This window comes from Rhinoraja longicauda, chromosome 12, assembly GCF_053455715.1.
Source record: "Rhinoraja longicauda isolate Sanriku21f chromosome 12, sRhiLon1.1, whole genome shotgun sequence".
Lineage (NCBI taxonomy): Eukaryota > Metazoa > Chordata > Chondrichthyes > Rajiformes > Arhynchobatidae > Rhinoraja > Rhinoraja longicauda.
The window spans coordinates 38,069,785-38,091,231 of record NC_135964.1 but is presented as its reverse complement, the minus strand read 5'-3'; the positions used below and the strand labels follow the sequence as shown (position 1 = coordinate 38,091,231).

The window sequence follows — 21,447 nt, the reverse complement described above, 5'->3', positions numbered from 1 at the left end:
TTTCGACATGTTCATGTTTGCATATGATAAAGACCAGAGAACTTGGAGGAAGAAAGAAATCTGAGCTAACTTAAAGACACTTGGGAAGTCTGAATGCACCAGGCACTCATTTCTGCAATGCATACCTTCAGTACTTTTAATACAAACAATTTGATGTTGGCAAGATGATTATTTGACATTATATTTGCATCTACCAAATGTTGTTTTGTACCTACATAAATGATTGGAAACCCAAAACCTAAGCAGCAATCTGAACTGAGTCCTACTATAACATAACCAATAGCCATTGGAATTTGTATGGTTTGGCTTTTGGTGTGATGAAGTAATGGAAGGAGTGGCAGGTTTTCAGCAAGTAATGGAAACAACTAGCTGGCTCTATGTTAGATTTATTTGACTCGATGTTATTCAAACCAACTAAATCTAATTTTCAGCAACAGTAAAATGAATACTTTATTAAGTCAAACATAAAGTTCAATATACCCTGTATCTATACAAGAAGCAACACTAACCCTAATTAATTTTCCCTTTGATTGATTATACATAGAACTATAGAATAATTTGGCGCTAATATGGGTAATATTTCATAATAGTTCAGTATAAATCAAAAAAAGAAACAGAATGCATGGATTTTCATCCACAAAGATTTCATACTCTGGGTGATTTTTGTGCTTGTTCACCTCTCAGAAATGGATGTCTGCCACCTTTAGCAACAGATTTGTATTAAGCACTCAGGCTATGGAGTAGATGCAGAATAAAGTTCTGTCCATGTAGCCTTAACAACTGGAAGACGTATACAATTATAAAAGGACTGGACAAGCTAGATGCAGGAAAAATGTTTCCAATGTTGGGGGAGTCCAAAACCAGGGGCCACAGTCTAAAAATAATGGGGAGGTCATTTAAAATTGAGGTGCGAAGAAACCTTTTCCACCCAGAGAGTTGTGAATTTGTGGAATTCTCTCCACAGAAGGCAGTGGAGGCCAATTCACTGATGAATTTAAAGGAGAGTTAGATAGAGCTCTGGGGGCTAGTGGAATCGAGGGATATGGGGAGAAGGCAGGCACAGGTTACTGATTGTGGATGATCACAATGAATGGCGGTGCTGGCTCAAAGGGCCAAATGCCCTCCTCTTGCACCTATTTTCTGTGTTTCTATGTTTCTAAGAACAATCCACAACATTTTTAAAAATTTTATATTTCTTATACTAGTCAAATTTATAGCCTCCCAAACTAGAGATTGTTTTGTGTAGTAGACCCTTGCCTAACTGATGCAGTTGTACAGTTCGAACTAAAAGCAGTCACTGTCCCATTTGTGAGATTAAGGTTGTCAGAGAGTAATATTCCCATATCAAAAAACAAAATTTTGGTGGAACCCAGTGGGCCATGAAACATTTATGGAGGGAATGAACAGACGATGTTTCGGGTTAAGACCCTCCCTTCTTTTGCAGATACCCATTGATTCTTTTGTCTTTGAAATAATTTGAATAGTGTTTTTCTAAATTGCACTTTAAAAGTTTCTCCCTGCCTGATATTCCAATTACCCAACCCTAATTGCTATTTAACACCCCACAAGAACACATGCTGGAAAAGTTCTTTGTTGTACGGAGGCAATTAAAATACTAATAACGAGCCAAAGCAGCTCAAAATTCACCAGCCAATTTCAACAAATGACAGCTTAGCCCATATCTGGGTGGGAATTTCAGGCATTATCACCAATGATCAATGTACAAGCCTGAAAAAGATCAGAGCCAGAGTGAAGTTATACAACTGAGAAGGAAGCACAAGTGCAGCCAAGCTAGAAAGTGACAAGGGAGAGATCCACACCAACAGAAATAAAGGTGGCCGTGAGGTTGGCTATTTGCCTGGAGGGTTACATCGCATTACCTCCTCCAAGCAAAAACCCCCACTCCATGTCTTCCCAAAGAAAAAATGAAAGGGATGTTTGTTCATATCCTGACTGACAGTCACAGTTTACCCAATCAACCATTTATCCACAACTCTTAATTCTTCCCCCCACCAAACAAAAAAAAATTGACAAATTTCCCTAATGAGCTCCCTCTGAGCAGTGCAAAGATTAATATACTACAGCAATATTCCGGGGGGGTAACAAGCTAATAAAAACTATACAGTGTGTACTGAAGAATTAATTTGCAAAATTCCAATTTAGAGCATTAATACGAGTAGATAAAATATTTTGTTCAGGCCAACTTCAGCACATTTTTCAATTTCTTGATACAGAATAGTTTCAGTATGTAGAATATATCATACATCAATGTAATAATTGAATAAATGTTTTAACATCTTTGCTGCATTAAAAATATAAATAGTAATGACTGGATTACAGTGCAAAGTAACTGTTAGTTATGTTGATGTAGATCCAAGTGGGTAAGTAATACTGCAAAAAAATGCATGTGAAGTAGTAATTTGGAAGTTGTGCTTGATTTGAAAATTGCACAGGGATAACAGTATGAGATAGAACTAAGAGTATGTGGCAGACCTCCAGGAAGAAGGTTTGAAAGAGGTAATTAGTTCAGGAATCTGATAGCTGTGGGGAAGCTGTTCTTAAGACTGGGAATCTGAGCTTTCAAGCTCCTGTAAATTCTCCCAGAAGGTAGAAGAAAGAAAAGAGATTAGCCAAGATGGTAGGTATCCCTAATGATACTTCCAGCCTTTTCGATGCAAAACAGTGAAGATGGACTGGATGGAAGGAAATGATGAGCCTGTGATGGCATGGGATGGATTCACACTCTTTGTGGGTTCAGGCAGCCAAGAGCAGAGCAGTTACAATACCAGGCTAACATGCATCCCATCAGAATACTGTCAATAGCACATATCATATCATATCATATATATACAGCCGGAAACAGGCCTTTTCGGCCCTCCAAGTCCGTGCCGCCCAGCGATCCCCGTACATTAACATTATCCTACACCCACTAGGGACAAATTTTTTTTACATTTACCCAGCCAATTAACCTACAACATACCTGTACGTCTTTGGAGTGTGGGAGGAAACCGAAGATCTCGGAGAAAACCCACGCAGGTCACGGGGAGAACGTACAAATTCCTTACAGTGCAGCACCTGTAGTCAGGATCGAACCTGAGTCTCCGGCGCTGCATTCGCTGTAAAGCAGCAACTCTACCGCTGCGCTACCGTGCCGCACATCTGCAAAAGCTTTAGAGAATCCTCATGGACATGCCTTTTAGAGCCCTAGAAAGTAAATATGCTAATGCACTTTCTTGATCACTGCATCAGTGTGAAAGGATCAGGTTAGGTTTGTGGTGATATGGATGCCTAGGAACTTGAAGCTGATGCCTTTTTTTCTGCAGCAGCTCCATTGATGAAGACACCTCTTTTCCAATCCCCAGGTCAACAACTAATTCCTGTCTTACTGACATTAGTGCTATGCTGTTGTCATGACTCCATGACACAAGGTTTCTTGATCTCTTTCCTGTACTCCATCTTGTTGTTGCTATGATTTTCCTTAGGATCTCACTTAAATGTTAAAAGTTATGACTGCAAGTATTGAACTTTAGGACTGCAACTGAAATGCTTGGTCATTTCAATTTAAATGAGTTTAAATCATAACTTAAAGCAACTTTTATTTATATTCATTTGATTTTCTCACAAAAAAAATCAAATATTGCATGTGAAGTAAGGATTATTAATTCATTTATTTTAAAGCATGTTAAAGAAGTTTGTTAATAAAACAACTGCACGTTGGAACGAGTTAATTTAACTCAGCTGGGCATCTACTTTTAGATTCACTCCAAAGCAGTAGAAAATTACTTTCAAAATTTTCAGCTGCATATGCAAATGTGAAAAATCTAAGTATATAATATGTCACACATCAATTTGTTGTTTGCAAGATCTTAGTCATTGGAGAGTAAAAAATGAAAGCAGATACCTTGCATGATCCAAGTAATAGTCCCTGCCTGTTACCTCTGACTTCTAATTCTCAATGGGTTCATTGGCTTTTGTATAAATGGACTGGTTTAATGGAGGTAGGGTCAATTCTGATAGCAGAGAGCAGGCTTGAGTGCTCATTGTGAAAACAGGGTAGAGGCATTGCCTCTGCCTGTAGCTTAGAAAATAATTCCTCAACTTAGCTTGTTTGGCTTAGTGACTCACACCAAAGTGTAACAGGATATATCTTGGCAAATAAAACATACTGTCTCTTTCACGCTGAATTTAGTATTTGATTAATAATTCTTCTGTGAAAAATTGCTGTATTTAATTAAAGCATAACAAAGCAAAACATTTTTCTGCTTTGTATTAAAATTGTTGTCATCTACATTGCACAGAGAATATATATGGTTTACCTCTCTCGAAAATGTGGTCAAATTAAAACGTCAAGGGTACAAATCGAATGTCCAACTATGATAAATCAGGTACATTGTTTTCTAAAGATAGGAACACCTTACCACTTAGGAATTTGGGATATAGATCATGTGCAGACAGAGATTAGTTTAATCTGGCATCATGTTTGGTTCAGACATTGTGGGCATGTTCCTGGGCTTTACTCTTCTGTGTTCTAACACACTTCATTGTAATTCTTCTCATCAAGTAATAATGTGATAACATTGTGCAGTTCATGGGGAAACTGTCAAACCTGGCCTATCCCTTTATGGTGATAACCATTAATTTCCTTCTGTTTTGGGGGTGATAGACTCACTAAGGGGCCAATAATATTCTTGAGAGAACATTATTTGTTAAAAAATAATGTTCGCTCAAGAATATTATTGACCCCTGGCGAGTCTATCACCCCCGAAAAAAACCAGTAATGGTTGTTACCCTAAAGGGAAAGGCTAGGTTTCACAGCTTTCCCATTTTGGGGGGAAAAAAACTGTTTCAGCAGTAAGACCAGTCTTTTTGGCCTCTTGATCTTAATGTCCTGCATTGGCAGCAACTTGTAAAAGTTTGGATTCTTCATACCAGCCACAAGGAATATGGCTAACCATTAGTCAATGTAGTGGCCTCTCTTCCTGGATGCATTTTATACTTGTCTAACAAGAACCTATAAACTTCAATCTTGACAATTTAAATTGATATAAGATGGGTAGCAATTCACGGGAAACTTCCAAATATCAATTACCCTTATTGCAAAAAAAAAGCTTTCTGGTTTCATCAGTTTTAATTATAAGCTATCCCTGTTAGTTCTAGACTCGCACAGCACAGACATTAAATTTGGTCATTTGAGGTGTGACCAATATCACATCACATATTCTGGATCCAAACTCAGGCTTAGATTTATTTCCACGTTAAGAATTCCTTAAAACTGCAGGTACTACCTTGCACACAGGATATACCTGTATATTTATTTGCAAAAGAAACAGTAGAATAATTAAATAAACTATAAGTGAGTAATAGTTAATGGGTTAGTATTAAAATCCATATATGCTAAACCGCAGAAATACAATTGGGGTCAGTATAATCCTTGTACTATAATATAGTGGCCAAAAATTACATCACTGATTATTATTAAAGAGAATGGGATTTTTGGAATGCACTCAGCACTTAGCTGCCATTTGCCCAGATGTCTTCAACTTTACTTATATTGCATTAATGCATACTTTCAAACCAAAAATATAAAGTTGAAATATCAGTGAATAAGGCAAGTAAAAAATGATGAGAAAAGTTATTCTTTCCAACTTGATCCTGTGATTTGTTGCCAATTATGACATTTGGAAATCCAGAATGGCTCATTTCGAATGATGAATGTTAAGTTCAGAACAGCAGGGAGATAGATAGAATAGATTAAGGATAGCGGAGTCAGGGGGTATGGGGAGAAGGCAGGAACAGGGTACTGATTGAGAATGATCAGCCATGATCATATTGAATGGCGGTGCTGGCTCGAAGGGCCGAATGGCCTCCTCCTGTACCTATTGTCTATTATGCAGATGCTGATTTATGAAAAAAGACACAAAGTGCTGGAGTAACTCAGCGACTCAGGCAGCATCTTTGGAGAAATAGATAGGTAATGTTTTGGGTTGGGCTCCTTCTTCATACTCAAGAAAAGGTCTTCAGATTGAAGAATGATCCCGACCTGAAATGTCACTTATCCATATTTTCCAGAAATGTTGTCTGACCTGCTGAGTTATTCCAGCACTTGTGTCATATTGAAAATGGCAATTATAGGCTGCAAAAGCAATTAATTTGACAGACATGATTTGGGGTTTTATCAATAGAGGCATAGACTATAAAAGCAGGAAAACCAAGTTGAATCTTTATAAAACACTGGTCTAACCTCAGCTGGAGCATAGCATTCAATTTTGGTCACTACATGATAGGAAATTTAGAGAGGATTCAGAAAAAAAATTATGGGCATGGTTCCTGAGACGAGGGACTAAAGTTACAGATTAGTGGGGCTAGAACAATTTTCTGTGCAGAAGTAAAGATTGAGGACGTTGATAGAAATATTTAAAATAATGAGGACTTTGGACAATATAGATTGTAGAAGCTTGGTTCCTTTAGCGGAGGAGTTAAAGAGGAGAGGCCACAGGTTTAAAATAAAAGGAATGAGAATGATGAGTGTTCTGGAGGAAAATCTTTTTTATGCAGCATTGGAATCTGAAATGAATTACCTGCAGATGTGTTGAAGATAGCTTTTGTCATGGGCCTTCAATAGGGAATTGGATAAATGTACAGTGAGGAAAAAATTGCAAACCCATGGAGAGAGGACCAAGTTTGGAACTAGTTGCTTTGCTAAAGACTCTGCGTGGACACAGTGACCTAATCCTGTGTGTAACCATTAAATAATTCTGTGTTTGCCTGGATGAGTATAAGTATATAAACACCAGAGAGCCTCAGATAACAGGACAAAATAGTCCTCTTGATCATTACCTCATTCAGCAGTTAACCAAAAAATACCACGTATATTGGGTTGCTGTGTTTTCTTTCCTATAAGATGTAACCAAAATGCCTTCAACATTATGTATTATGTCATTTGACTGTCATTCCTATGGTCTTGATTGTGGAGACAGTATTTATCGTCATTTCTGTGTCTACAATACAACTGGCCTCTCCCTTTCAACACTGTTCGCAATCTACACCCACATCTGGAAAAACACTCCGCCATCTTCCCAATTCTTTTGCATTCAGACCAGGATTTTCTGCAGTAATGACACAGCTGGCAACCTGCTGAACCATTCACCCTCCTCCATCTTCGATGCCATTAATGATCTACTCTTTCTTTGCAATAGGGCTTTTTACACAAACCAGGAAATTAATATGACATTGTAGCGACCATGGAGAATGGTCTAGGTCGTCGAACCCTCGGATTGGCCAGCGAGGTCACGTGGGAACGCGACCATGGGGATTGGTCCAGGGAAGGACATCGCTGATTGGTCAGCGATGTCATGGGTGCGTTTGGTGCCCGATTTAGTTAGTTCGTCTGAGTCTTCAAGGAAGACAGTAAGTTTATATTGGTTGTCCTGCGACTTGTTGTTTTGATTCTGTATTCGTGTATTGCGGTTGCAATAAACTTCATCTACAACTACAAGTCTCGGACTCGCCATATTGGTGACCCCGAACGTGATCTGGACGATCACCGACTGAGAAAAACCCGACGCCTCGTTGACGATGACTGAGCAGGGCACACCGGAGTCAAGCGCGGCGGACGTTCATCTTCCGTTATTTTGGACGTACGCACCGCAAGCTTGGTTTATCCACGCCGAGGCCCAATTCCATATAAAGAAGGTGTCGGATGATTCCACGAAGTATTTCTACCTCGTCAGCGCACTATCGCCGGACACAACCAAGCGCGTGATGCGGTTCATAATAAATTCACCTGCGGAAGACAAGTATGAAACCATGAAGAAGGTATTACTGCGGACCTTCGGGTTAAAAAAGCATGGTGGTGCGGCAAAACTTCTGCACCTACCGGAGCTTGGAGACAAACTGCCTTCCGTCCTCATGGCCGAAATGATGGTGCTAGCCGGTGAGCATACGGATTGCCCGATGTTTGAGCAGGCATTCCGCGAAAAACTCCCCGAGGATGTCCGATTGCTGCTTACGGATTGTTCTTTTAAGGACCCCGAAGCATATGCAGCGAAAGCGGACGCGCTCATAGCAGGAAAAAACAAGGCAGGGGATTCCATCAACAAAGTCTCGACATCGGTGACCACGCCACAGCGACGACAAGATGGCGCCACGTCTCCCGCCAATTCTCCGAAAGCCCGCCAAAAAGATCCGCACAAGCGCGGCTGGTGCTATTATCACCTACGATGGGGTAACGAATCCCGCAACTGCCGTTTGCCTTGTACCTTCGCGGGAAATGCCTCGGCCGATCGTACATAGGGGCAGTTACGATTGGCCAGAACCGGCGCCTCTATGTCCATGATCGATTCACGGACACAGAATTTTTGGTGGACACCGGAGCCATTGTCAGCATAGTGCCGCCGACCGACCTCGAAACCAGATCGGGTAAGACAGGTCCCACCCTCATCGCGGTTAATGGCAGCCCAATTCGCACTTTCGGCACACGGAAGATGTCCCTTGCGTTAGGCCTACGCACGTACGAATGGCCATTCATCATAGCCGACGTCAAACAAGCGATCCTGGGCGCAGATTTTCTCTGGGCTTTTTCACTTGTTCCTGATGTCCGCGGTAACGACCTCCGACCCGCTGCTGAAGACGAGCACGTCGCTCCGGCAATCGCCTCCTCGCCCAGCCCTACTGTCCAGGCCGTCGTCGCGGCCCCCGACTCGTATGCTGCGATTCTGGCAGAGTTCCCAGAGCTACTCGTCCAACGTTTCGACGCGCCTTCAGCTAAGCACGGTGTGGTCCATCACATCCGCACCGAAGGCCCTCCCGTTTTCGCTCGGGCCAGGAGACTACCGCCAGACAAACTGGTGGTGGCACGGGCGGAGTTCAGGAAGATGGAGGAAATGGGAATTGTTCGTCAGTCTGACAGCCCGTGGGCCTCGCCGTTACACATGGTCTCCAAGGCATCTGGGGGGTGGAGACCATGTGGCGATTATCGGCGTCTCAATGCTGTCACCACGGCTGATCGCTACCCCATACCGCACCTACAGGACTTTTCATCTGGACTGGAAGGAGCGGTAGTGTTTTCCAAAATCGATTTGGTGCGAGGATACCACCAGATTCCGGTGCGACCGGAGGACATACAAAAAACTGCAACTATTACTCCGTTCGGGTTGTTTGAATGGTTGCGTATGCCTTTCGGTTTAAAGAACGCGGCACAGGCTTTCCAGCGACTGATGGACCGCGTGGGCAGGGGTTTACCCTTTGTGTTTATTTATTTAGACGACATCCTGGTAGCTAGCCCCTCAGTGCAAGAACACCAGGCCCATTTGCGGACCGTGTTCCAGCGGCTCCAAGACCACGGGCTCATTATTCAACCCTCCAAATGTCAATTCGGCCTCCCTGCTCTCGATTTTCTAGGGCACAGAATTACCCCTGCCGGCGCCGCCCCTTTGCCAGAGAAGGTGGAGGCTATTCGGGCTTTCCCCAGGCCCACCACAGTAAAAGGGCTGCAGGAGTTCGTTGGCATGGTTAATTTCTACCATAGATTCGTTCCGGCAGCGGCGCGAGTCCTGCGCCCGCTTTTCCAATGCCTTGCAGGTAATCCAGTAGAATTGTTGTGGTCCCCGGCCGCAGAGTCGGCTTTTACGGCAGCTAAGGCAGCCTTGGCAGACGCCACCATGTTGGTCCATCCGAGCCCCTCAGCCCCCACGGCCCTGACGGTCGACGCCTCTGACGTGGCGGTGGGTGGAGTTCTGGAGCAGCAGGTTGGTGGCCGTTGGCAGCCTTTAGCGTTTTTCAGCCGGCAACTAAATTCGGCCGAGCTGAAATATAGCGCATTTGACCGAGAGCTTCTAGCTCTCCATTTAGCTGTCCGTCATTTCAGGTATTTCCTCGAGGGCCGCCCATTTGTGGCATTTACGGACCACAAGCCATTAACATTCGCTTTTTTGAAATTGTCTGACCCATGGTCGGCCCGCCAGCAGCGGCACCTCACTGCTATCTCAGAATTTACCACAGATGTCCGTCATATCGCGGGTAAGCTGAATGCCGTTGCTGACGCCCTGTCTAGACCTGCTTTTCCCCCTATTTCGGCGGTGGACTGCGAAGTGGATCCCCAGGAGCTTGCGGAGGCACAGCTCCTGGCGGATACCGTTTCGACGTACCAGTCCACCACTTCGGGATTGAAGTTGGCCCAGGTAGCTTGTGGTTCGGAGGGCACGAAAGTCTGGTGCGATGTTTCTCTTCCTCGCCCCAGGCCGGTAGTACCGCCCTCCCTTCAGCGCCGGGTTTTCGATGCCATTCATGGGCTGGCGCACCCGTCCATCCGCTCCACCTCTGCTTTGGTAGCAGCTCGGTTTGTCTGGCATGGCCTACGGAAACAGGTAGCGGGTTGGGCACGTTCCTGCGTTCCCTGTCAGACCGCTAAAGTCCAGCGCCATGTCCAGCCCCCCGTACAGGATTTCGAAGTCCCGGCTTTTCGTTTTTTTCACATCCACGTGGATTTGGTCGGGCCTTTGCCTTCCTCCCAGGGCTACACCCACCTCCTCACGGTGGTGGATCGGTTCACCCGGTGGCCAGAGGCTTTCCCATTGTCTGACATCTCGTCAGCGTCTTGTGCTAGGACTTTGGCCCTTCATTGGGTAGCCCGTTTCGGGGTCCCGGCAGTTATTACAACTGACAGAGGACCACAGTTCACTTCGTCCCTCTGGGCCGCGCTGGCGGAACTGTACGGGTCCAAATTACAACCCACAACTGCATATCACCCCCAGGCAAATGGTCTCGTGGAGAGGTTCCACCGCCAACTTAAGGCGTCCCTCAGTGCAAGGCTTGAAGGCCCGGACTGGGTAGACCAACTCCCTTGGGTTCTTTTGGGCATCCGGACGGCTCCAAAGCCAGATCTCGGTGCGTCGTCCGCAGAGCTGGTATATGGCTCGACCCTTCGAGTACCTGGAGATCTGTTTCCGGACACTTCAGCACTGCTCCCTACAGTCCCAGCAGCGTTAGCAGCTCTCCGGGAACGGGTGGGCTCCCTGGCTCCAGTGCCGACTTCACGTCATGGGTGTCCCATGGTACATGAACCGTCTTCCCTGAAGGACTGTGAGTTCGTTTTTTTGCGTAAAGATGCCCATCGCGCCCCGTTGCAGAGGGTCTATCAAGGGCCGTTTCGGGTTTTACGTAAGGGAACGGCTACTTTCACCTTAGACATGGGCGGCAAGAGTGAGCTCGTCTCGGTGTCCCGGCTCAAACCTGCCCATTTGGACCCGGATCAACCAGTCCTGGTCGGTCAAACCCCTAGAAGAGGCCGACCTCCGTTAATTCCGCCCAGTCCACAAACCCCCATTCCGACAGTTCCTCCGGGACCCCCAAGTTCGGCAGTCCCCCTAGGACCCCCCGTTCCGGCAGTTCCTCCAGGACCCCCCGTTCCGGCAGTTCCTCCAGGACCCCCCGTTCCGGTAGTTCCTCCAGAACCTCCCGTTCCGGCTGTCCCACCAAGTCCGGAACCTCCGGCTCCTGTGGTTCAGGCTGTCCCTCTCCGTACTCGTTATGGTCGCGAAATCAGGCTCCCAGCTAGGTTCCGCACCTCGGGTTCTGGGGGGGGTCATGTAGCGACCATGGAGAATGGTCTAGGTCGTCGAACCCTCGGATTGGCCAGCGAGGTCACGTGGGAACGCGACCATGGGGATTGGTCCAGGGAAGGACATCGCTGATTGGTCAGCGATGTCATGGGTGCGTTTGGCGCCCGATTTAGTTAGTTCGTCTGAGTCTTCAAGGAAGACAGTAAGTTTATATTGGTTGTCCTGCGACTTGTTGTTTTGATTCTGTATTCGTGTATTGCGGTTGCAATAAACTTCATCTACAACTACAAGTCTCGGACTCGCCATAACATAATCAAAATGTATATAGTGCAATATCATTTAATTTTGATTATTAACCAAACCATACACATTTGTCCGGCTACCAGAAACTTCCCTGTCTTGGTTCCATCCTACTTACTCAATCATAATGAGAGTATTTTTGAAGGTTAGAAATTCATTGACATGTACTAAATTCGCAGCATAGTAACATGTGCAATTTAAGATTTAATTTCATTGAAGTTGATGGAACTAAATTGCAGCAGAGACTTAAATCCTATGACAGCACACTACTTCCTGCCTTCAAATTTATTAGGTGCTGACCCAGAGCTATTGACATACTCAGAAACCTACACAGAATATTCAAGGTGATACTAAAATATGTAGTCACTGAATTAAGTGAATTGGAAGAAGTCCTACTCCCCCTTGCAATTGTGCCAAAAATCCAGGTTCAAGAATTAAAAAGGAGAATTATGCTTGGAAGTCCATTAATTCAGGTGGTGTCTGTGTCTGAGGACTGCTTCTGGGTTACTTTGTTATTTTCAGTCATGGAAATAAAATTTCAAATAGCACAAAAATCTATTCTATCTCCCTGCTGTTCTGAACTTAACATTCATCATTCGAAATGAGCCATTCTGGATTTCCAAATGTCATAATTGGCAACAAATCACAGGATCAAGTTGGAAAGAATAACTTTTCTCATCATTTTTTACTATGCCTTATTTACTGATATTTCAACTTTATATTTTTGGTTTGAAAGTATGCATTAATGCAATATAAGTAAAGTTGAAGACATCTGGGCAAATGGCAGCTAAGTGCTGAGTGCATTCCAAAAATCCCATTCTCTTTAATAATAATCAGTGATGTAATTTTTGGCCACTATATTATAGTACAAGGATTATACTGACCCCAATTGTATCTAGCTCTCTCTTGAATGCATTCAGAGAATTGGCCTCCACTGCCTTCTGAGGCAGAGAATTCCACAGATTCACAACTCTCTGACTGAAAAAGGTTTTCCTCATCTCAGTTCTAAATGGCCTACCCCTTATTCTTAAATGTGGCCCCTTGTTCTGGACTCCCCCAACGTTGGGAACATGTTTCCTGCCTCTAACGTGTCCAACCCCTTAATAATCTTATACGTTTCGATAAGATCCCCTCTCATCCTTCTAAATTCCAGTGTATACAAACCTAGTCACTCCAGTCTTTAAACATATGACAGTCCCGCCATTCCGGGAATTAACCTAGTAAACCTACGGTGCAGTACCTTGCTTCTGCCATTTTCAATGATACATACACACTTATTTCCAGGACTCCAATATTCTTTACTCTGTTTTGATTCTCCTCATTTTCCTATCAAAATGCATTACCTCACATTTCTCTGAATTAAACTTCATATGTAATGTGTCTGCTTGTTCCACCAGCCGGTCTATATCCTGCTCCAGTCTACTAATATCCTCCTCAAAGCTCATTATACGGTCAAATTTTGCATCATCTACAATCTTAAAATTATGGTTTGTATCCTGAAGTCTAGGTCATTAATATATATATTTTTTTAATTGCTCTGATGCAGATCCTTGGGGAAGGATACTATTTACCTTCCTCCTGTCTGAATATCAACCATTCACCACAACCCTCTCTTGTCTGTTATTTAGCCAATTTCACATTCCATGCTATTAATATTTCAATGTCAGATGGTTTAACTCCACTCATCAAAAAAATATTCTAAATTGGTTAAACAATGCATTCTGGCTTCCCTTAATTAATCATTTTTCTTCAAGATAAATATGAATCCTATCTGGGATCTATGTCTTCAAAGATTTTCCCACCATCAAGTTTAAATTGACTGACCCATAGCAGCTGGCTTGCTCCCTTTTTTGAACAAGGGAGAAACATTTATTACTCTGTAGCACTCTGGCGTCACTCCATAACCAAAGAACATTGAAAAATTATGATCTGTGTCCCAACAATCTCTTCATGTACTTCCCTCAAAATCCAATCCAAAGTGCTTTAACATATTTTAGCACATATGTTTCGGAGAAATTATACGCAGGGAAAGGTTTCACGAATCTACATATTCACTCTCTCCAAAGTCAGCATTATAGTCCCTGGTGCATTTGTTGATCATCCTTTAAGGACACCTGTGCTCTCCACCACTTGAATCACATATTGTAGGAAGGTACTGCAGATTCTGGTTTATACCGAAGATAAGGTACACATAGTATACACAAAGACAAGTAACAGTATATGGATGAGGGCAATTATCCTGAGGGGCAAGTTTTTCCACACAGAGGGAGGTAGTTATATGGAACGGTAGTTAAATGGAATTGGCAGAGGAAATGGTGGAGGCAGATACAATTGCAGGTATTTAGATAAGAAAGGAGTAGAGGAATAAGGGACAAATGGAGGTAAGTGGGATTTGCATAGATAAGCATCACTGTTTGTATAAGCAAGTTTGGCCGAAGGTCCCATTTCCATACTGTGCAACTCAATGACTCTCCATTACGCTCTATAATTAGGAGGTATTTGTATGTAGTATTGCATGTTTTCATATCTAGTCTTGATTTTGAATGTTTGTAGGATCATCACTTTTACGTCTACATTGAGACACAGTTTTCAATTGTAGGAAACAAAGGAACATAACAAGTGGACTCTTATTAAATAGAGAGCTGGGTTGCAAATACAGGAATCAACTTCTACATGATGACTAAGGTGGAAAGAGCTTCTTTAAGTTGTTTCAGATTGAAATGAATCAAAGGTGCTGCCACGGAATCCAGCAATGCAGTTCAAGAATATCTCTCCCCTGGTGTGGTACCTTTTGCAGTACTCACAAAATAATGAAATGCAACCATGGCATTCCATGTCATGAAAAAGGTAGTTGCTCCTTTTTTTCCTGCTGGTTTCATGCAGGAGTGAATGAAATGTAGTCCTCTCACCCAATCTAGAAAGCTGCCCACGTTAACCTCCCTCTGCAACAGTAGATGGCAAATTGTGAGATGGTGTGAATATCTCCAGATACAATCAGCAGAAGTTAATGATTCTATTTGTTTCAGCATGTCTGGCAATGCAATCCTTGCCTTTCTCTGAAGTTGCATTGATGGCTATAGCAGATGGCATATTTTAGTGAGGATGTCCTTACGGAGGTCAAACCACTCAGAAATTGATGTACATTAAAATTTTGGTAAGATAATTGCTCCTTGAACATCTGCTAAATATATGACCTCCCTGCTGAGAGCCAGAAAGGCTCAATAGTTAGTTCTGGCATCCCGGAACAACCCCTTTCAATACCCGCTCTCACCACCTATGCTACCAGTATCTACTAAATAACGGAAACTACAGACGATTAATTCACTCAAATAAATGCTACACACATACATCCTATCGTACACATCCTACCCCATCATTAAACAGTCTTAGCTCCTCAAAAAATCTACCTGCCATAAAACCAGGATATACTTACACAGGGTACACTTACAAAGAAATACACATACCACACGTTATACATTTCCTTTCTGCCCCCAGGACTGTTAAGGGACTGTTTCTTCTCCACCAAATCCACCAACTGCCTTGTTCTGCTGCCTCTGACATCTCCTTTATGGCCTGACGCAAACTCTGTCTACGATTCCTAGCTCTCCAAATTGCGACGTGGTCGATCGCTCTATAAAACCTCTACAACCCACCTCTACCAGATGTACTCTTGCTTTCCATCCGCACTGCTCAACTTCTGTTGCCAAATCTACATATCGAAGCTTTTTCTTTTTATAAGCTCATCCACTAACTTCTCCCAAGGCACCGTCATTTCTATAACATACCTTATCCACTGACTAACTGACCATAACACTATATCTGGCCTCAAACGTTCTAATTATTTCCTGCCGAACAACTTTTCCTCCAAAATCTACTTGCATCTCCCAATCATTGGCTCCCCTTAGTTGGCCAAGCTCATACCAGTCTGAAAACTTCCCTCCTTTACCTTTCCTTCATGGACAAAATGAATCGCGATACACTCAGTCCCGATGCCTACTGAATTCACCTGTGCTGTCCTCTCCTCAATTGCTGCAGCTGCACACTTCAATACCTGGTTATGCCGCCAAGTATACATGACTCAGTATACGCCAAATATACTGCATCCTGATAAAATACGCCTCAACATTGCCACCTCTGAACACAGCATATCCCCACCTACCCATTGTTTCATGTTCTGCGGTGATGGTAGCACATCATAAATAGCCCTTGTAAGGAAACTTACATGATCCGCCTCCATGCGCCACAGGTCCCTCCAACTAAACTTCCTCTTTTCTACACTTTACTAATTCAGCCACTGACTCTGCTTAAACTGAGTCACTCCCCTTATACATCTCACTGCTTACTCCTGATGACGTACCTGGTCCACAACCAATTTCCTCCCCTCTGTTGGGCCTGCCTTACTCCACACTGGTTTCCCTGTGCTAAGCCCAAGGCCTCCTTTCCCTTGCTGCACCCTAGCAACAATGTCTGTATGCCTCAGAGCTGCTTGTGCTTCTTGTACTGCCTGTTTCGAGTTCCACTTCCTCCCCCTAACTACATTTGTCATCAGATTGCTATTCAAGGTATCCTTGCTCGCAAGTAATTGCAACTCTAACTCACCTTAGCACACTTAAAATCCTCTGTTAGGCTAGACAATGGTAAATGGAGAATACCTTTCCCATATAAAGCCACATTACTTAGACACCTTGGAAATCCGAACCATTTCCTAATATATGAATTAACCAATCTCTCAACCCTTTCCACCTTAGAAATTGGCACCTCACCTCACCTCACATATCAGCCAAAACATTATGACCCGATGAGCCAAAACATTATGACCACCTGCCTAATATGCTGTTGGTTCTCCGTGTGCAGTCCCATACACAGCAGGGTGCAATGCACTGTGTATTGTGACACATTCCTCCCGTGATCACCATTAAAAGTTTCTGTGATGTGCCATAGTAGACCGTCTGTCGGTTCGGACCAGACGGGACAGCCTTCGTTGCCCTCGCGCATCGATAAGCCTTGGGCGCTCAACATCCTGTCGCCAGTTTGTGGTTTGTCCCTCCTCAGACCACTGTCGTTAGGTACTCACCATTGCTGACCAGGAGCACCCCACAAGCCTTGCCGTTTCAGAGATGCTCTGACCAAGTCGTCTGGCCATAACAATTTGGCCCTTGTCAAAGTCGCTCAGGTCTTTACTCCTACCCATTTTTCCTGCATCCAACATATCAATTTCAAGAACTGACTGTTCATTTGCTGCCTAAAGTTTGATCCAAAATGGCGGCGCTGCCATAGCAGCTGCGGCTTACCTGCGGTCCATTTGTATTTGTGTTTTTGTTGGTTTTTTGTCTTAATTGTAGTTGTGATGTGGTGTTTTTGTGTTTGTGTACTATGTGTGTATGTGGGGGGGAGGGGGGGAACTGTAAAATTGTAAATATGTGTCCCTTCCGAACGGAGACCCGACCTTTGTTTTCTGGGTGTTGTCTCCGTTCCTGCTGCGGCCTACCATCGGCCCAACTCCTGGAGGTGGCGGCCTCCAGGGCTCTGGTTTGCAGAGCCCGGGGACCGGACTTACCATCAGCGGAGCCGGCCGTCTTCGGAGGGTGCGGGAGCGGCTGCGACTCGCCTTAGGCTCGGGCCACGTGGATGCCGACATCGGGAGCTCCGGCAGCGGCAGCGTGTTCGCCCGCCCCGGGTCGCGGGGCTTGGGTCGCGGACATTTCACCGTCCGGCGCGGCCTAAGATAGGCCGCGGGATACTTCTCCTCTGGGCGGGGGCTTCAATGTCGGGAGCCATGACCGCCCCGACATGCAGCAACAGCGGCAGCAGCAGCGTGTTCGTCCGCCCCGGATCGGACTTATCATCGGCGGAGCCGGCCGTCTTCGGAGGCTGCGGGAGCGGCTGCGACTCGCCTTCGGCTCGGGCCGCTGCGGACCGTCCGGCGCGGCCTGCAACCACAACAACCTGACTGCGGGAGAAGACGGTAGGAGAAGGGAAAGACATTGTGGCCTTCCATCACAGTGAGGAGAGGACTGGAGGAGACTCACTGTGATGGATGTTTCTTTGATGGATGTTTCTTTTTTTGTGTGTTTTTGGGGTTGTGTAATTTTAATGCCTATTTAATGCTTTTATTGTTGGACTGTGGGTGACTGAATTTCGTCCAATATTGGATGACAAATAAAGCTATCTTGAATCTCTTGAATCTCTTAATATATCCCACCCCTTGACAGGTGCCATTGTAACAAGATAATCAATGTTATTCACTTCGCCTGTCAGTGGTCATAATGTTTTGGCTGATCCGTGTATACTGTTAATGGCCATCAACCGAGGGAATAGCCCAAACTACAAACACCGCAACTTCAACTTGCCTGGAAGCCCTGACTTCTCTTATCCTTTATAAAACACTGTCAAAAACACATTTTTCTACGTAACTGAATCTGTTCAGTGTCATCCAACTTCCTGAAATACCACCTACCGAAACTATGAACTAGCTTCTCCATTATAGACGGGTTTTCTTCCTCATCTACATGGAACCTTTTCTCTACTACCTTTCTTCTAGCCAAAGAAAGACTTCATGATTTACTATGCTTAATCTTCAGTCTAGCCCAATTAAGATGTTAAATGTTATTAATATACCCACTTCTGATAGCAGCTGGTTTTTTTGCAGTCTAATTACCTTCAGCACCTGCCCCAGCATTCCTTTACCCTGAATCATGTATTGCATAATCTCCACTGCTAGGAGTAATGTAACTGACCATTACCTGCATGATCCACTTTGGCATTAGTTTTACGCACTGGATTGGAGGTGATGATGGACGAACGTTCCTTTGGAGGATCAGATACTGCAAGAGATAACAAATAAAAAGAAACAAAATCCGGTAATTAGAAATGCACTTCATGAGACCATATAATTTTATCATGGTTCAAGATGGACCTGGTTAAGTTAAGAGCAAGTTCCAATATGGAAATCCCTTGATTGTTTACGTGCAACAGCAAAGCATTAGGAAACTGCAATGTACCGTGGAGGTTTTTCATTATTTCTGATTATATACAAGGCAAGGTACAAAGTATTGAATTAGTAATGCATTTCGTATAAACACTGATGTGAACATCATTTAGATTTTCCTTTGAAAAAAGTGTAGTTGCACAAAACATGCAATGCATTGTCCATACGTTCAGACTGGCAAAGTGCATAAAATGCAATAAATTATAACATAGCTAACTCTTTGATGTAATAAATAAAAGCAAATAGTGAATTTCAAGCAAAGCAGACAAATAAATGGCTAAAGCACATCTTACACAAATGCAAAGCAAAGTACTGTGCTACGTGTAACAATACAGTAACAGCACAGTATTTATATCTGTGTCAGAGGTTAATATCACTTCAGCTAATATCTAATATTTTTGGAAGATCAATTTGTGTGCCATATAAAAATGAGCCCAATTATAAGCTCAACATTAAATTTAATGCATTTTCTCGATACAAAAATAAAATACAATGCAAAAAAACTCATCCAAAAGCTTAATTACCCTCAGAACATCTTCTACTACTCCATCAGACATTCTGATGCAATTGTAATTTCTATTTCACTAACTGTGGTTTTTATCAGAAATTCAGGAAGTAAAGGATAAATGCATAGTAAGTGACATACAAAATATGAAAACACTAGAGCGAAGACTGTTGAGCAACAATGGATGATTAAGAGGTGATTATGAATTTTTGACATAATGTTAAACAGCAATGTACAAATCCATGCTTTTTTTGAAAATACCTGAGTGATCTTTTTTGCCAGTGCTACCCACTTGAGATACTGTGGTTGGTCTGAACACATTGCGAGTGTCAGAAGAAGAAAACTTATCGTCTGTCGAGGACAAAAGATACTAAATGCAAGCTTCTTCCATCTCTCACCATATGGCACCAGTACAGTTTATCTGAGTTATAGGTTGGTATCATAAAAACATACCAAATACAGGCTTCATTCATTTTTCATGCGCTGATTATGCTAATGCATTCTCCGTGGTAGAACTTACTTATATCGAATAATAACAATCATAACTGTTGGCAAGTCTGAGATCTGAATTGTTAGTTCAGTACCATTCAACGCCCTTCATTCCAGAATTATTGAAATATGAAAAGACATATTCAGCCAAAAACATTGTTTAAATACTACAAAAGCCTCAATATAGGCCAGATCCATTCCACGACAAAGTTCAGGGAAATGCATGAACTTATTAAACAAATAGAATAATGCATGCAAATGTTAAGATCTGCAAGATGCATGGACACAGTTTCTAGATAAGTTGTTTCATGCGAAAACATCAAATGGATTCCAAGCAAGAAATAGTGGCATTACAACGCTACCCACTGTGCACGAGGGCAACATATAGAATAATACGTAAAGACAATATGCCATGGGATTTATGAAAGAAGTCGTACTCATTGATATCACAAATTTTAGCACATGCCTCGAATGCACAACATTGATCAGGCAATCTATTTTACATGCCCCTAAAGTTAATGTGATACAGTACAAGTAAAGCCATTTTAAGGTATGGAACAAAATGCAAACTGATCACATCATATATTAAAAACAACAGCAATGAATGGAATCCATGCAAGACTTGGTGCACTGATTGCCAACTACATTTTGAATCGGTATCGATTTCTACAGTAAACATGATACGCTGTAATGAGTTACGCAGAACATACAAACCATTGTGCATGATGCAATTTAGCACTGTTTACAAGATAACAGCTGCATAGCTTGCAATCATAAACTAGTTTTTTAAAATTTCCCATACCAAGTATCTCTAGTCTCAGTTTGATTGGGTTTTACAATTATTCCCTGGCTTTGTAACATTCTTGATGCAAAATTTTCTTTATGGCAAGCAGCGATCTACATTGCTTTTCCATATTTATTTATGTATAAATGTAAATCCAACACTAAAGCTAATACTGTAGTTTTTTAAAACCACTTAATTTAACAAAGCAGTGGATATACTTTCTTAAAACATTTTACTACACCATCAAGAACCCATGCCAGGGACATTACTGCAATTACCTGCCAAATCCTTGTTTTCTATGTTATCAAGTGCAGATTCTTGGTCTTGATTGAACATATTTGGTGGGGTGCCATAGATTAGCTGTGTATAATCTACAAGGGATTAAAAAAAAACAAAATGCACACCTCTGTCTTTCACTCAAACAACACTAACAATAGCTATCTGGACATTCGTGAATTTCCTCCAGTGTTTCGGTTTCCTCCTACATCCCAAAGATGCAAGGGTTTGTAGGTTAATTGGCCTCTGCAAAATTGCCCCTAATGTGTAGGGAATGGATTTGAAAGTGGAATAACTTAGGACTAGTGTAAACAGGTGATCAATGGTCAGCGTGGACTCAGTGGGCTGGAGGGCCTGGTTCCTTGATCTCTCAACTAAACTAATCATGGTACCAGGGAAGTGTTAGCCAGTATATGAGAAGAGATTGTGTTTGCTAAACAATTCTCATTGGAATGAAAATTAAGTGGACACTAAAGTTGAGAACTCAAATTCATGAAGCATTTTGATAAACAGAAGGATGTTTCAACCTCAGCCAAAATAAATAATT

The 21,447-nt window shown here is 43.0% G+C and overlaps 1 protein-coding gene across 27 annotated transcripts in view; it reads right to left on the bottom strand.

The window, feature by feature from the left end:
• The window catches only part of LOC144598928 (uncharacterized), a 223,015-nt gene that overhangs the window by 47,066 nt on the left and 154,502 nt on the right, over positions 1-21,447 (bottom strand). For 25 of the 27 annotated variants that reach the window (XM_078409524.1, XM_078409525.1, XM_078409540.1 and 22 more), the window contains 3 exons: positions 20,903-20,995; positions 19,613-19,702; positions 18,602-18,682 (listed from right to left, as the gene is read on the bottom strand). In XM_078409524.1, the coding sequence (XP_078265650.1) occupies positions 18,602-18,682; positions 19,613-19,702; positions 20,903-20,995 (264 nt within the window). The remainder of the gene's footprint in view (positions 1-18,601; positions 18,683-19,612; positions 19,703-20,902; positions 20,996-21,447) is intronic. The other 2 variants (XM_078409534.1, XM_078409536.1) reach the window with 2 other exon arrangements.